Source organism: Myiozetetes cayanensis, unplaced genomic scaffold, assembly GCF_022539395.1.
Source record: "Myiozetetes cayanensis isolate MyiCay16 unplaced genomic scaffold, myiCay2020 scf33, whole genome shotgun sequence".
NCBI lineage: Eukaryota > Metazoa > Chordata > Aves > Passeriformes > Tyrannidae > Myiozetetes > Myiozetetes cayanensis.
In genome coordinates, this window is record NW_026087555.1 from 4,105,635 (window position 1) to 4,123,487 (window position 17,853).

The 17,853-nt window shown below is 40.5% G+C and overlaps 1 protein-coding gene across 1 annotated transcript in view; it reads right to left on the bottom strand.

The window, feature by feature from the left end:
* Positions 1-17,853, bottom strand: part of ARHGAP24 (Rho GTPase activating protein 24) — a 198,741-nt gene that overhangs the window by 122,145 nt on the left and 58,743 nt on the right. The window contains exon 3 of the mRNA XM_050327392.1: positions 4,489-4,576. Coding sequence (XP_050183349.1) covers positions 4,489-4,576 — 88 coding nt within the window. The remainder of the gene's footprint in view (positions 1-4,488; positions 4,577-17,853) is intronic.

Genomic DNA, 17,853 nt, shown 5'->3' on the forward strand with positions numbered 1-17,853 from the left:
CCGTGCTTGGTTCCTCCTGGTGCAAATGAGGTGCAGCAATTCGACTCAAGCAGGAATTCTGTCTGCAAACCACCACACAGACAAACTACAGTTGTGCCTCTGTTCTGCACCTCCACACTTTCAGCTGACACCTAGTCTACTGAAACACAGCAAGGTCACCCGATTCAGTTCTGTGTGAACACAAAGGCCTTCTCCATTACACCTGCACAATAAGATGAAAAGCTCAGGTTTCCTTCAGAAAGGAACAAATACATAGAATGAGATTTTATCTTCTATATAAAACTTGTAACAATCAGCAAATTCAATGCAGTCACTTGAACAAAGCTAATCACACAACTTTGCTATATGTGCATATTTCCTACTAAAAAGGTATTAATTTAAACTCTCTTCTGACTTGTGTTGACTGTGAAACTCTTCCTCTGAGTGCAAGAGAAGCGGTTAATAACGGCAGACATCACTAATCACTTCATGGCCACTCTGACTCTGGTACAGAGAACTCCCACACAGAAGTGTGGTGTGGGCCTCCTGCTTTACAGGAGACAGCTTCACTCCTGCAAATTAACTTTGTCAGCACAACAAAAGGGGAAAAAAAAGGAACAATTTTAAGTGTTAAACCATATAATGACTTAAGGAATGAACAGAATGTTTTCAAAATGCAAATATAAGGCATCTGTATTTTAATTGCAGAATCAAAACTGCAAGATGCTTGTCTCCACAGACATTTTTTTCATTCATCTTCAGAGATGGTTGTGTACAGAGCATTAGTTTCATAGTATAAACCCCATCCCACGTACATTCCCAAAATAATTTGCATGTATTTCCAATAAACAAACACACAAGCAAGTTTTCAGTCTGCCTACAGACATCATGCACAGAAAGGGGACTTGCCACTAGTGCTTTTTGGATTATAACTAAAATTGTTTCAACTTTTAATACAGGGAAAACAGAATACAAGAACAGTGTGAGCTTCAGCATCGTACATTTAACATTAACACAAAGTTAAGACGATAAAATTAAAAAGAAAATCTGCAAATAGATCCTGTTGCTATGAGCTGATTTCTCATACAAAAGCTAACAAAGGCTAAACAGAACCTTGGCTGCAATATATTTTTCTCAAATACACTCGATGAGCTCAGTTTTGCTGCTGTCAGCGCATAAACCTGACTTCTACACTGAGTCACTAAGAAGATACATATGGCAAACAGCTCCATTACAAAAGGGTGACAATACTTGCCTTGAGAAGCAACGGTGACATGATGACAGTGGCAATGCTCACTTCATCTCTGCATAAAATACAGTTGACAATTCCACTACACTGCTACACATCTACACTGTGATGCCTCCAGTCAGTCTTAGTGCAGATTTTAATTACATCCCCCAAAGGCTAGTGTTACGGCATGAAATGTCCTGAATCCCAAAAACTGTTTTTTGGTAATGAATCTTAGGCATAAGATATCACCAGGAAAACTGCTCCAGTGTGAAGTCACTATAGCCACATGCTTTAACTGGGAGGAGGGGGTTGGGGACAGTGGGGTGGAGAAATAAATATGCTATCCTACAAGACCTGCAAAACCCTATACTGTAAACAAGCAAATAAAGCAAAACAAAGAAGCCTACCCTGAATCTCAGGGAGGGTCCAGATAAATAATGAACACAGCCCAAAAACTAGTTGCAAATTACTTTTTAACTTGACTACATAGAAAGATGGCACAACAAACATTTTCGGAAATCAAAAGAGCGATTGTGCTCTCCCATCAGCATTGCTCATCGGTTCAGCAGCTGGCACTTCCACTGTCAGCCACCCTGGCTTTTTAACTTGGGCATGGAGGATGACCCTGGGATGGGGCTTGGCATGTAAGGGCTCAGGTTGGAAGACAATCGAGAAAGAAGTGTTGACACTTTGAAAACCAGCAACGAACGGTCAAATTATGGGAGCAGAAACAACAGAGATGGTGAGTGAGACTTAACACTACACTGGAAAATCAAAAGCAAGGTGAAACATTAGATTTTCCAAAGGCTTTCTACAATTTGGGCAACCATCAGGTATACTTTAGTAAAAGCATTCAAACTCATCAGCAAAATACAGTCTGACCTCCAAATGTGCTATACATATCCCACAAGCCCCAGTGGTGTTTGGGATAGCATCATACACAGAAAATAAAGGATCTCTGGGGAAGGTACTTGAACATGGACAGAAGGGCCTGCCTTCAAAACATGAATGTTTGACTGTTTAAGCCTTACCATTTCCTACTATCCTGTTATCAGCCAGATTTCCTACCATTAGGGAAAATTAGAAGCTGTATCTGAGAGAGTTTTCTGCAGCTCAGCCGTGGCAGGTCCCATGCAGGCAGTGACCCTCTGCTCATCTGTCTGCATGGTTGTACAGGAAGGTTTTTGTGCCTGCACCACACACATCTCAAGCCTACAGGTAAATATTCCACATTTGATGCCAAATTCACATAGACCAGAGGCATAAAAACCATACCCAGGGTGAACATTATCAGACAAAGGTGTCATATGAATCGGGATGTATGGAGAATTCTCTTAATTTCCAATGGAAACAAGATTTTAGTCAACTTCAGACTTTCACTGCTAATAATAGTCTTCTTTCAGTACTCTGAACATATTAAAAAAGATAGAGACCACAGTGAGCAACTTTCTCAGATCTGATTGATTCAAAGTGGGCTGAGTGTTAAGAAAACCTCAGAAGATACCACACTGGGTTTCTTTGCATACTAACCCCTTATTGCACAGAGCTTTCATAGACAAGCTTTGAAACCTACTTCATATTTCTTACACTTCTACAATGTATCAAAACTTCACATCAGTGTGAAGTAGTGTCACACTAGACAAATGTAGCGTCTTCACATCAGTGAAGACAACTGTATTTGTGCCCTAACATCAAGACGGTTTAAGACCAAGAAAATGGAGGTTTCAACTGCCATTACCATCTATTTGCCCTTCCAAATAGCTATAATGGGAGGTAAATTGAAAATTAATATGGAGATTAACAGAATTACGGAATAAACAGAGTGGGCTAACTCTGTTTATGTGGAAATGTAGAATCATTCATGTTGGAAAACCCTTGAGTCCAACTGTTAAGCCAACATTGCAACATCCACCACAAAACCACGCCCCTAAGTACCACATCTGCACATCTTTGAAGTAACTCCAGGTGTGGTGACTCCCCTACTTCCTTTTCACAAGTCTGTCCTAATGCTTGACAACCCTTTAGATGATTAAATATTTCCTAATATCCAGTCTAAACCTCCTCAGTGCAGCTTGAGGCTGTTTCCTCTTGTCCTATCGCTTATTACTTGGGAGAAAAGAACAACCCCCACCTTGCTACTAACCTCCTTTCAGGTAGTTGCAGAGAACAATATGGTCCCCCCCAGGTCTCCTTTTCTCCAGGATAAACAAACCCAGCTCCCTCAACTGCTCCTCATAACACTTGTGCTCCAGACTCTTCACCAGCTCCACTACCCTTCTATGGACACACTTCAGACCCTCAATGTCTTTCTTGTAGTGAGGGGTCCAGAACTGAACATAGGATTTGAGGTGTGGCCTCACCAGTGCCAAGTACAAGAAGACAATCACTGCCCTGGTCCTGCTGGTCATGTTGTTTCTTATACAAGACAGGATGTCATTGACCTTCTTGGCACACTGTTGGCTGATGTTCAGCCACTGCTGACCAGCACCCCCAGATCCTTTTGTGCCAGGCAGCTTTCCAGCCGCTCTGCCCCCAGCCTGTAGTGCTGCAGGGGGTTGTTGTGACCCAAGGGCAGGACCTGGCACTTCCTCTGCCCTTCAGGACTGACTGCCTCCCACAGATATTTGTCAGCCAGGCTCCTAAACAGGCCGAGGTCTGCCCTCCAGAAGAGAAAGTAGCAAAGACAGTAAGCAAATCACTTAAGCCATACAACTCAATCAAAAGCACCACTCAATTGCCAGGGCAATGTTCTTTAGACAAGTCTAGCACAGGTGAAAATCAATTCAAAACCCACAACCGAAAATAAGTTCAGGGTTTCAAAGCAGCGATGCTTCCTGTTATTACAATATGTTTATCCACCCATAGCGACCAGGGAGCACTCGTAAGTGATGGTCCTGATGTCATTAAGGCCTTACAAGTGATAAGCTGCTGATGCTAAGTTATGGATTCCTTTGTTGCCACAGAACACACTAATTCATGGCATCCAATATAATCTAAAGTAATTACAAAACACACTTGTAATTGTCGCTGTACCACTCAGTGGCACAGCCCCTTGCAGTGAACTTTACACTGACAAATAAAAAACACATCCTTTTCCTGTGCTGCCTGGGGGTGAATGAAAAAATTATGAATGAACATAGTAACAAACTAATTGATTTATTTTTTTCCTTAAACTGAATCATTAATCACCTTCATCTTCTGTTCTGGCAGAACAGATGTGGCCATTTGTCACAGAGGACAAACTTGAAAGACTTTTCATATGGAGTAGAATATCCTACCTGGAACAACTTCAAAAAGGAACTTTCCTGGACTTTCTTCATTGCAGGGATGCTCAATTACTCTGTTGCCAGGCAGAAAGATGGCACCCTAAAGAAATAAATAACAATGAACATGGAATTAAAATTGGTACTGTGCTTCTGATAGACTAGTGCTTCTTCTGTTTGGATTAGGTTATACATGAATTTGTGATGTTGCACCTGGGCAGTTGAATTCCACTGTGAGACTGAGATGGATCATCCCAAAAGCCAACATCACAGATCCCCCTAATTAACTGAGGCATTCAACAATGGCTTTAGTTTTTTTTAATTTCTTGGGTATTTGATACCATGCAGATTTTTGTACTTATCACATATACTAATTCCACTGTGCTGCAGGGAAAAATCAAGACTAAAAGAAAGGGTTAATGAAAAACTACAAAGTTGCATATGTGAGGCAGGTGAACTTACCAACTAGGCTTCCTTCTTGGCTAGAGCCAAAGGATATATGGACAGAAGAGTAACCTTAGTTTATGGGGTGCATACCCAGTTCCTGCTCTGTGTCCTGTTGTACCATCACAGGGAAGCAGTACAGAGAAAACGTCCCACTTCCACCCACTGGCTGCAGCATGCTGGTCTGCTGGTGCTAAGCCACAGCAGGCACAGCCAGAGTCCTGTTCAAAGACGCATTTGCTACAGGCAGATGGATGTGGGACAATCTCTCTGATGGGCACTGAACACTTCTATAACAACTTTACTACTTGAGAGGAGAGGAGAGGAGTTGCACCCCTGCAACTCTGAAAACATTTCTGGGGCTGTGTTGAAGACATTACTCCCCTCCCACACTCCCTTTTGGTCCTGCTGACACATGGGATGGATAGACCACCCCTTTCCTCTGAGAGCTCTTTTTCATTTTCAGAAATTACAGCTCCTCCTAGTACTGTTTGAACCTCAGTCAGCAGGTAGTCCATAATGAAATTATGCTGGGATGGCTATCGAGGAGTACATTTTCAGAGTGGCATCCTAGGAATTGTATCAGGTACAAGCTCTCACTCACTGTTAATGGGAGGTAATATTAGTACATCTAATATTCCACAATTACAGCATAACAGGGCCCCCATCTCCAAAGTTAACAACTTCTATAACTTACACAGCTTAAACACAGAGTATCTCGAGTAAGGTCCTTATCCCCATAAGGATAATTGAGTCCAACATGGAATATCATTTTCCATAGCAGTATGAACCAAAGACTGCTTCCAAATATCTGTCAGACTCCTTATCTGAGCAGCACTAAAGATATCCCTGCAACCTTCATTAGGAGTTGAACCATTTACAATTACTGGGAAGTCAAACAGAATGCTGTAGTCTTCTCACAAAGGAGACCTAACAAACCAACAGGAAAAAGTCATCTGAAAAAACAGCTAACAGACATTTCACAAAATCAGTATTTGTACCAGCTGATGTGGAGTCTAAGTTCTATATCAGCTTGTCAGTACATTGCTGTCTTACAGCAGGCATGGTGTATCACCAGAAGCCAAAGACAGGGTGCACAGGTATTTTGTCAGATCATACAAAATCACCTCCATTAAACACCATGATACTTGTTGCTGAAAACATGAAACAGAACAGCATTCTGCTGCAATGGTATTAGCAGCAAGTATTAGCAGTTGTGGTCAGATTTCCCCTCTCACTGCATACACCAATGTATGTTAAGTGCCTTCATCCAACAGCTGTACTAGGAGCTATTTTCCTTCATTCCTGCTACAAGCAGTACCTGTTAATATTGTCACATTCCAAAGCCTTCTGTGAAATACCTTATTATGCAAGAATAACATCATAAACAAAAATGATTACATGCACAGTAAAAGACAAGTCACAAATTAGTTCAACTTCTCATATTAACACCTAGAGAAAAAATAGCAAATATAAGGAATACATTTTTTCTGAGACTTATGGCAGACCAGGAAGAAGAATCTCTAAAAAACATCTTTAACTACATGTATTTTTGTCACATGTAACAGACCATTAAGACTGATAAAATCTTCTTCCCCACTTTAACTTTCAGATGGAGCTGGTTTTATCTAAAAAATCCTCCACCCAGCACACAAGATGAGCAAATCACTCTTCACACTGGAGTGAAATTTCACTGGCTTGGTAACTCGCATCAGTAAAGGCATACAACATATTTAAGCTAATTACAAGTCTTGCTATTCAGTTAAACAAAAATACAAAAATAAGGAGACCTAGCCTACAGCACTGTAAACTAAAATCAATTTATGAGACAATAAATGAAAACTGCATTTAACTTTGCTTTCTACTCATTAGTAATAGAGGTGCTGCAGTCTCATTACAATGTGATGCTTTCTGATTCTTTGATGAAAAACCCTTCTAGTATTAACAGTGAGCTGTCTTAATGAAAAATTTTTGAGAACATGGTTATAATATTTTTAACATATTAACAAAATGGTTAATATTAGGCATCTTCATTTCATAGGTGAAATCTATTTCATCTACTAAAATGTAAAGCCTAAAGCCACACATGAAGGCTAAGTTAGTACAAAGAGAATCCTGACAGTAACACCATACAGAATACTTCTGTGGTCTAAAAAGCAAACGTTCTCAAGTGAAAATTTTATTTTACTATCTATTTTCAGTACTATTATTGGAAACATCAGTGCACGTGAACTACTTAAAAATATTTGTGAGGCTTTTTTTAAATAATAAAATAGTTTTGTTTGAACAACATGCACCTGGGTTCACCAGACTAGGGGGAAAGCCTTAAAGGAGCGACTGCAGCTCTTTCACTTCCTGTTCTGTCTGCTTTCACACTCATCTGTCTGCCATCACCATACAGCAACACTTCCCCCTCACTAAGTTTTGTGGCTATCTACATAATTGGACTGAGGTTATGTGGAGTGTCCCTTTGCTTAGTTTCTCAGCAGCTGGCAGTATGTTCCACAAAAACACCCTGAAGCTCAGGAACACATCTGCAGTGTAAAAAAACCCCTGTGGCTCCTCATGTGGCACAACCCTGGCTGATGGGTACTTGATGTGGACAGGGGGTCCCCCAGTCCCCACATCGCTGCCAGTCCCCTCGCTCTGTTGCCTTTCTGGGCCCTTAAAAGTGCAACATTAGGCCCGTCCTTACAGCTTGGATAGTCCAGACTATAAGTCAGTTGCAAAGCTTCAACAATTTAAAGATCTGTTTTGCACCCTGAATATCTAATTTCGGGGGCAAGTAAGAGAAGGCCAATTATATAGCCTTAGACACCTAACAAGACAGTATTTTGCATAGAAGAGAGGAAGGTAATTTCCAGAGGAAATACATATTTTGACTTAGGTGTCAGTGCATGAGCACATGTAAATGTTCTATAATAAGAAACACATTGCTTCACATCAAACTCTACAGCTCATTCAAAACTGAAAAAAAATATAATCTCAACCCAAGGTAGCACATTGGACCAGCTTAATATTTTGCTTTCCAAAAAAAAGACAAAAGAAAAAGACAAAAAAAAAACAAACAAAAAACCAAAAACAAACAAAAAACCAACAACAACAACAAAACCACACAAAACAAAACAAAAAAAAACCACACAGAAAAACCACACACACACACAAAAACCCCCAAAAACACCATGGTGCCAACTGGGTGGCAGAAATACAGGAATACATGAAAAAGGGAAGTGGAAGAAAAATGTGGCCCTGACACAGGTCCCTTCTTGCTCCCACTGCCATTCTGTTAGCAGGCCATGCTAACAGGTCAGCAGTGTTCTGCAGAGCTCCTGCTGAGGTATGCCTGAGTTATTTTTTGATTCCCAACACTTCTGTCCTTGGCAGGGCAGTTCTGCTTCTCTAGCTGAGCATTCAGGATGACTCAGTATGCAGGAGACGTTAGGGTTGCTCAAGAAGCATCCGTCTTTTCCCTAACCAAGCATCAAGCCTACTTTCAAAGTAGGTCCTCACACACAGGGATTTTTCTACAGTGCACTGTTGATTCAAATAACATAACACCTATATATAGCAGAGCAACAATATGCTTGTTAAAAATCTGCTTATATGAAAGCCTTTAACTTAAGAAAAATTACTATTCTGTTAACAAAGTGCTCGATGAAATACTGTAGTGCAGCAAGAATGACACCAATCCACTTTGGATTAGAATCACAGCATGATGTAGTCTTGCTCAAATAGATGTTTTATATCCCATGCTGGTCCTCCAAAAGACTTTCAGCACCACTCAGCAGCCGGACTTTGTGAAGAAGTACAGAAGAGGAGACAGGATGGCCACCGCACAAGCGCCTCACGAGGACCAGCTGACAGATGGTATTTCTGTTTTGCACACTCTGTGTAACACATCACAACAGTCAGGCAACTCTGTGCCTCTTTCTCATTCTGCTCCAGTACTTCTCCCTATGTACACTTTCCCAAGCCTCATCTGAACTTCATTTTCTGAAGCAGTCTTACCACCTCTGTTCAAGAGGTAGCAGGTTTTCTCCAAGAAAGTTTAGGCTACAATGAATTCCCATGCTTTTAGGATGTTGACTGGCAACTACTAAGACAAATACATGATTTTCAGTATCACATGCTGGATTTGACTAATACATGATACATGAGGAAATTAACTGCTTTCTTGCCAAAATAATGTTTTCAGAATTTATTCTAATACAGTTCCAAAAGGCTTTAACTGGTCTGTTTGCTTGCTTATAGCTTGTCCTGCCAACCTTTAAAAAGTTACTTCAGAAGTACACATTACCAGCAGTTACATCTTCTTTCCTTTCCAGCTTTGCTTCACTGAATTCTGCTTTGACTTTCAAAGACAGGTGCTGCATTTATGTATCTGTTTTTCTCATTTCATGGAAAACTCTTCCCAAGATTTTTTTTTTCCCCCCCTCCTACTTTTCAGTTAACACAGAGGATCTTCACATAGCTTCTTCCTCTATGCCCGGTACTAAAGGTTGGTTAACAGGTTAACCACAACACAGAAGTGGCTGTGCAGGTTTGGTAGCAGTTCCCAGGGTTCTATCCCTGCCAGAGTGCAGCCCCTGAACAAACACAACCCAGCTATTCATGCCTCTCGGCAAGAAAGGCTCCCAAATCAGCTGGACTGTGTCCCTCAGGGAAAAAAAACAAAAAACCAAACAAAACAACAACAAACAAACAAAAACAAACAAACAAAACTCCACAAGAACAAAACAAAAAAAAAACCGAAAAAAGTCCCCAGAAATAATGCTAAGTAAGAGTTGCAGCCCATTATCAAGTGTTACTCCCCACACCAAGCCCTCTCCCTCCCTCAGTGGCGTCAGACTCTTAGGAAAGGTTTGCTCTGAGAGGGAGGACGGCGTAAAAAAGCATCAGCTCTCCGAGAGGGACGAAGATCATCAGCCAGGAAAGGGGCAGCTGATGAAGAGGATGAAGAGGCAGAAAAGGCTCTCTGGGGACATGTGTCTTCTGTATGACTCACAGCCACACACAATGCAGCAGTGTTCTGTGGTTTCTTTTGTCACTGTTGCTGTTTCTGGAAACTCTTAATTGTCCTACTTAAGAACAACTGTGCACTTCAACTCAGATGGCATCTTAAAGTGAAAAATACCACATTTAGTGGATAATACTCTGAACATCACTAGTATTTACACGGTTGCAGCCTGGAAGGCATCCACTGTACTTCATGGAGAAGCATGTTAATCAGCCTAAATTAAATAATATAGCTCATACATATGTACAAGTATATTTCTACATGTATATACAGCTGTGTCCATGTACTGTGAATTCATAAACAAGTGATGCACGGCAGAGAGGGATAAAGAGAATACACAAGTTGTTAGCAGTTAACAAATCCTCGTTCCTCACATTACTGTTTTTGCTTTTAAACTATCACAAAAATAGATCTTTGCACTGTCAAGAGCCTACAGACATGAACTGAGGAGGAAAATTTACAGCACAGGCAGAAATCCACTTATACTGAGGTCAATAATGAAGCCTGTACTGTGCTCATTAAAGTAGTTTGACTGCAGTAACTTTTTAAAATTTCTACTCGATTTCCACCACTACAATGCATTTCCAAGATCCCAGTAAAATCACTTGCTGCCAAAGGGCAGACCAACTCTGAAAGCCAGCCCTTTCATTTAACTGCCTACACAGAGATATCTGTATTGCAAACTGAGGCCTGAGCAAGTTCTTCAGCTGGCTCCAAACCCTGGATAAGCACTGAGGCAGAGCAGCCTTGGCTGCCTCTAGCTGGACAAAGGGTGGTTACCACAAGCAGACCCTAAAAGGCCTACAAGGCTATAACTTCAAGCATTATCAATGTTCTGACTAATAATTAACAGTTATAAAATTATTGTTCTTCAGTTTAAACAGAAGTATTTTTTGTCCAGAGATCTCTTATCCCCCATGTACATTCAGGGTTTAAAATCTTACTGGTAAACACTTAATAGAGACAAGTTTTACTGCTTTTACAGAATTGTTACTGTTATATATATGTAATGTCAGGTTTTCTAGCACACATAGCAATAGTGGGACAATTAAAAAGTAAATACAAGCTATAATTGTAAGATAATGATTTTTTTTTTATTGTAAGAGAACAAGGTTTTTTAATTTTTATTCTAAGAGTGGATTTTTATACCACTTAAGGAACCAAAGCTCTGGAAGAGGCACAATTACTGGAGGGGGTGATACAGTCTTTCTCTTGCAGTTATTGCAGCATTTACAGTTTTACAATATGCACAAGGAGAGAACAATGTGGGGCCAAGAGGGGGCAGCTATTCAGAATGTAGGGGGTATGTAACATGCCAGGAATGAAGACAGAAAATGATGGGGGGGGGAATAAAGGAGTTGGTTGGATAAAATTAAGCCAAGACACAGCATACATTTTTCAGGTATAAATGCCATTGCATTTGACATTTTCTTGTCCCACTATGTTAAAATATTTCTAGAGTTTGTTGAAGAATGAGAATTGCTGTTAAACTCTCAGAAACTATGCAAACAGGAACATAAGGGAGATTTTTTCCTTTACCTAAAGAAAAGTTCAAACCTACCCCACAGCTTAATGTTCAAAAAAAAAAAATTAATTCACCTCTGGGGTGGTGAATACTATATATGCTGTCTGCTTCACATTGAGCAGCAAAACATTTATTCTGACATGAGAGACAGAGATGACAGTTTTACTGCAATATGATTACACTTCTTTAAAGATTTTTCTATCTTTCTCTCCTGCCAGACAATTCACTTAATGGTTGAGTGTCTCTCCATGCTTCAGTGAAACTTCTTTCCTCGAGAATGAAGCAGTCTTGGCTTGGGCAGCCACTAGAAAAAACTCCCTTGCTTGTTCCACAGGAGAAAGATAATACCAAGTTAAGCTATTAACACCACAGATAATTAAGTTTGCCTAAACCCAGAGGCTAGAGTCATATACAATTTTCATTTCTCTAGTAAGGGCAAGAGATAAGAGTGGCCATTTCCTGACCAGGTCTGAGACAATGTCTGAAATTACTGAAAGGGGTTTTTTTGTCCTTTTTCTGAGTCTGTTTTCCAGCATCGACCTCAACCTTACATTTGAAAGTAAAACTTTACATGCTCTCTTCCCATCTTTAAATTCTGCTTGCTATTTTAAAGAGTTTCAGGGAGATCTTGGGTTAGGATGAAGCAGCTTTCCTTTCTAAAGGAGATTTTCTGTGGTATCTAGAGAAGTTTTAATACCTCTATTTTACCGACCCTCTCCTGGCTTCTTCCTAATGAATGAGCTTATTCAACTATGTATCACCAGCTTTTGTGAGAAACACTGCTCCTCACAAGAGATTTTGCTTTTCTTTCCCCAGTTTGTCACAGTGGGATATAAGGAGCTGGGGAGATAATTACAGGGGCTGAGCCAATTCATGAGGAATGCTCTTGAGGGTTACCTGGGGCACAAAGGCATGGTGTGCATATGCTCCTACACAAGCGCTTCCAGAAGGAGTATTTAGGATTGTGATCTGGGATAGGTGAGACAGGTGTGATGGGATTGAGCTCACCTAGTTAACAGAAGAGGGCAAGTCACGGGGTTCAGAGGCTGGGAGATGTTGCAGGAGCTCTACAACATCAGGTGCCTTCCTGAGGAACCCACTCTGCAACTGCTTACAGAAATGACCCCCGGTATTTTCCAAAGGCAAAGAGAAAGGAGATGTATAAATAAATTTGGAGACTGCATTGAGTTTAAGGACTCAGGAATACAAGCTTAGGTCATTATTACATGCACACAAGGAAGTTTTGATAAAATTAGCCTTTGTGGTAATCATAAAATTTTGATCAATAGACAACAATGGAACTCACTACTACTGAATTACTACAGAAGATTTTTGCTACAAGAAACATCTTACTTCCAGTATCTCTGGTCAGTAAGAAATTGAGCTTATTATAGCTAAAATTATTTTCCCAAAGAAAAAATGCCAGTAAAGCATTAGAACACAAAGGACCAACTCTTGCTTTACAGATCCCTTTCACAAAGGAAATTTACTGACTTCTAGTCCTGAGAATATCTAGGTCAAAACAACATAATTATTCCCCAAAAGGATAATATTTGACAAGGGGAAAATTTCAAGTATGACCTCTCATTTATATACAGAGCTCTCTAGTGACAAGTCTGGACAGATACAGTAACACTATGAGAGAGAGTTCAGACTGTTTAGGAGTCTGGTTGACAGAGTTCCTTGTGAGACAGTCCTGAAGGACAAAGGAGTCCAGAAAGGCTAGACACTCTTCAAGGAGAAAATCTTAAAGATGCAGGAGCAGGGTGTCCCCATGTGCTGAAGGACAAGCTGGTGGGCAAGAAGACCAGCATGGTTGAAGACAGAGCTTAGGGTAGAACTTAAGATCATAAAGTCTCTTTTTCCTTTAAAAGAAGGGGCAGGTAACTCAGGAGGTTATGCAGGGAGTAAATTAGAAGCGCCAAAGCCCAACTAGAACTTAATATGGATACTGCTGTAAAAGACAGTAAAAATGTTTGTAGGGCTAAGAAGAATCTCCATCCGTTATTGGACGTGGGGGAAAACACAGTGACAATGGATGAGGAAAAGGCTGAGGTACTCAATCCCTTCTTTAGGATCAGCCAAGGCACAACGAAAAGACTGTGGACATTTATCTAAGACATTAGTAAAGCCTTTGACACCATTTCCCCCAAATACGTTCTTGGAGAAATTGGCTGCTCATGGCTTGGACAGGGGCACTCTTCACCGGGTTAAAAAACTGGCTGGGTGAGCACAGGGATTGGTGGCAAAATGGAGTTAAATCCAGCTGGCAGCCAGTCACAAGTGGTGTTGATCTGCTGGAGAGTAGGAAAACTCTGCAGAAGGATCTGGAAAAGTTGGATCAATGGGCCAAGGCCGATTGTATGAGGTTCCACAAGGCCACGAGCCGGCTCCTGCCCTTGGGTCACAACAACTCCAGGCAGCACTACAGGCTGGGGAAGAATGGTTGGAAAGCTGCCTAGCAGAAAAGGACCTGGAGGTGCTGGTCAACAGCAGTTGAACACAAGCCAACAGTGTGCCCAGGTGGCCAAGGAGGCCAACGACATCCTAGCCTGTATGAAAGACAGTGTGGCCACCAGGACCAGGGCAGTGATTGTCCCCTGTACTCAGCACTGGTGAGGCTACACCTTGAGTGCTGTGCCCAGTTCTGGAACCTCACTACAAGAAAGACACTGAGGTGCTGGAGCAAGTCCAGAGAAGGGCAAAGGAGCCGATGAAGAGTCTGAAGAGCCACTCCTATGAGGAGTGGCTCTTTATCTTGGAGAAAAGGAGGCTCAGGGGAGCCCTTATCGCTCTCTACATCTACCTGAAAGGAGGTTGTAGCCAGGTGAGCGATGGTCTCCTACTTAAAAACAGAAATAAGAGGAAATGGCCTCAAGTTGTGCCAGAGGAAGTTGATATTGAATATTGGGAAAAATGTCTTCATCAAAAGAGTTGTCAAGCATTGGAACAGGCTGCCCAGGGAAGTGGAAGACTCACCATCCCTGGAACCATTTAAAAAACATATAAATGTGGCACTTAGGGACACAGTTTGGTGGTGGACTTGGCAGAGTTAGGTTTTGGTTGGATTCTTAGATCTTAGAGGTCCGTCCCAGCTTAAATGACTTAATGATTCTATATATGATTGAGTAGGTTAAATCAAGTCAGTCATTAAATACTGAACTAAATGTTTTTCAATAAAGGATTCAGAAGGACAAAGAAAAAAAAAAAAAGACCCTAAACCTAAACTTTCTATTTCATCTTGGTTTCTTTTCTCAGCTTGAAAAGGTGGGCAACCAGTGGTCACTGCACACCAGTTGCCTTACCTCCACATCTGTAGTCTATAACCGAAAGACAAACATTTAGAGTGACCAGAACTGCTAATGCTATGGTCAGATTTCCTCATGGATGGGAGAGGATACCAAGTGAAGGTCAGACTGCTTATGACCACCAGAAATAACTCGCCACTTTCTAAGTTTCTCATCCAGAATCATTATATTTCCCCCCTTTCTTATTATATTTCCGAGCCCTTTCTTCAGCATTTCTTAACAGTTTAGCTTATAACTGTCTTAGTTTTGACAGATTATACTACTCTGCTCTTATAAAAACTACTAAAGGGACAATATTGGGATTTTAAATTGAAAAATCAAATTAAAGATCTAATTATTAAATACACAAACCCCACCTTTGTTCTCCAGGTCCAGTGTGAACAGGAGAAGAAATATTAAAGAGTTGGAGAGAAAAGCCTTGAGAGACTGAAGTCTTCAGCCCTTAAACACTTCAAACATAGGTAAAGACAAGTATTTATCAGGAATAATTAACACAGAACTGCTCTTGCTTTGAGAAAAGTTTGTTCAAATCAGTTTGTTCGGTTTTGGTTTTTTTATTTTATGACTTCTCTGTTGAATTTAAGAAGTAAAATCCTTTCCAACCCCAACACACAGAGGGTTTTTTTTTTTCCAAGAAAGCTATATATGGCCAAGCATCCCACCTTGGACAAATAATTTCCATATCAGGATGCAGGAAAGGTTGAAGTTGCTGCAGATTTCCTAGAAATTACATATAAAGTGCAACTTTTACAGCATAAAAAAGATGGCAGAGGGACATGGAAACAGGAATACGATTCCACTGAAATTGTTTCTTCTCCTGTAGTAACATTCTTGTTAGCTCCACTCCAGTGGAGTCCGCCTGCCTTACAAAAGTTATCATCTTGCAGCTTTTTACTGGAAGAAAAACTGTAGTTTCACATGGAAAAAATCTGAGGTTCATGGCAAAGGTTACCTATTTTTGCTAGGTTTTCAAATGCCTATATTGCTTGTTGTTTTAACATCTGTACATTGTTTGGATTTCATCTACACAGTAAATGTTTTATGAGCACCACTTGAAAGTGCTACTGCACTATACAAATACCACAATGACACAAATTAAATAGCTCATTTAGTTTTTGGACATTTGTGCAAGATATGTTGTTGTTCCTTATTTAAAGGAATACATTAATTAACAGTGACCCTGTCTCAGGGAGACTAGGGTCATGTCTTTTGTGCTATTTACACAAAATAGATGCCATCTAAGCAATTAACACAACTGGAAAAGTCTGATTCCTTAACTACAAATTATTTCTCCAGTGATACTAGAGATACTATTTGTGTACAATAGATATTTCCAGGTTTTACTTTTAGTTCCACATCTTAATTTGCTTCATTCATTCTGTGATACTGTTTCCAGTTTAAAACTGGAGTTCTCAGATAGTTTCTCATCTTTATAACTGATCTGAATCACATATTTGTAGAGCTTTTGCATGAGATCCAGCAGTTTCTTATTAGTCTTATTACTGTGTTAGTAGCATGTTTTTGTAGGACAATGCTTAAATTACTAGCTATGTAAGAAAAGGTGCCAGATATCCCCCAGTTTAAATAAGTACAAAATCAAGGCAGGGTTAAGTAGGAGCTGGTTCAGGTCAAGTCAAGTACCAATGGATCACAACAGCCCTAGACCTCCAGATCAGTTCAGTGATGCAGAACACATGCACATTTCTACAATTCTGCTTGCACACATTTGGGTGAGGGGTTTTTGGCTTCTTCACAATCTTCAACTTGCACAACCTGCATTCAGCGCTATTTCAAGTCGTGGCAAATCCATGAACTGATGCAGATCACAAAACCAGCCTAGGATAATGCAAAACCCACTCAAGAGCCACCATAAACAAATCTTCTCAGTGCTAGTTTAATTGACCTGTTGCTTCCCCTTGGACATCCCTCTCGTACTTATCTCCTTTGACAGCCAGGACAGAGAGGCCAGTTTGCTGTGCCAGGAGAAATGTACAAGGTGCATGATGAAAATCACAGTTGCAGGCTAACAGGCTGGAAGGGATTACACTCAAAAGGTAACCATAGAAAAAAAGGTCCACTTTTCCAGCTTTTATCTCAGCAGTTTGGCTGTAAGGACACTACTGGAGACCATATCCAAAGCCTTAATGAAGCTGAGCTATACAGCTGCTCCCTCTGTATGCAAAAGGCTCCAGAAGGACTTGTTTCTGGATCTTATCAGGTACTGCAGGGAAACTGACCTTTTGAATTAAAGTTATCTTTTAAAAATAGTTGATATTTTTCAAGATTATGCTGTCTCAAAATAGCATTTACTTCACTGAGAGTAAGTAAAACCATCATAATCTGGATTTTTAGTCACTTCTCTGAATAACACTAAGGGTATTTTTTAACATTCTGTAAACTGTACAGCAAGAATAAATGAGTGTACTTGGGTTTATTACATATTTTTATAGGTTTACATACTTAAATATCAAACCATCATTTATATGCTTTTCCAGAAGACAGTGTGACAAGCTTCCTACAGACCTGTGGAGGAGGGTGTATCTTGCACAGTGACAGATAGTCTAGGGTAAAAATGGATTCAGGGTGACTGGAGGCCAAGATTATTAACTGCACTGTAGCAGCTGCTCTGTTCCATGAAGGTCTTCACGGTCTGCAGGAGAAACCGCAGTAGCCTTTACAAAAGCAGAGGATGAAGTGCAGTTTATGCAAGAGGAGAAACCAAGTGAAGTTTACACAGCAGGTGAACAGAAACAAAGCTCCAGGTTTTCTGGCAAACACACTAATATTCTGGCCACAGGACTGCTCCCTGCCTGGAGTTATTGTTGAAAAGGGGCCTTTCTTCCAGCTATTAAGAAAAAAATAGTTCATACCAGTCATCTGTTGTCAACATTCTGGAATTTGCTTTTTTGAAAGAGAGACAGTTCCTGAATTTTTAAGCACTGCTAGATGCATGTTTATTTCTATTGCACGTTTGTTTTCTTGAAAGTGAAAGCAAAGGGTAAATATGTCAAATCAGCCAGTCCACCAATCTGCAAGTAAAAGAGGTTTATTTTGGAGTCGAACCAGAAGTGGCCCCATTTTCTGGC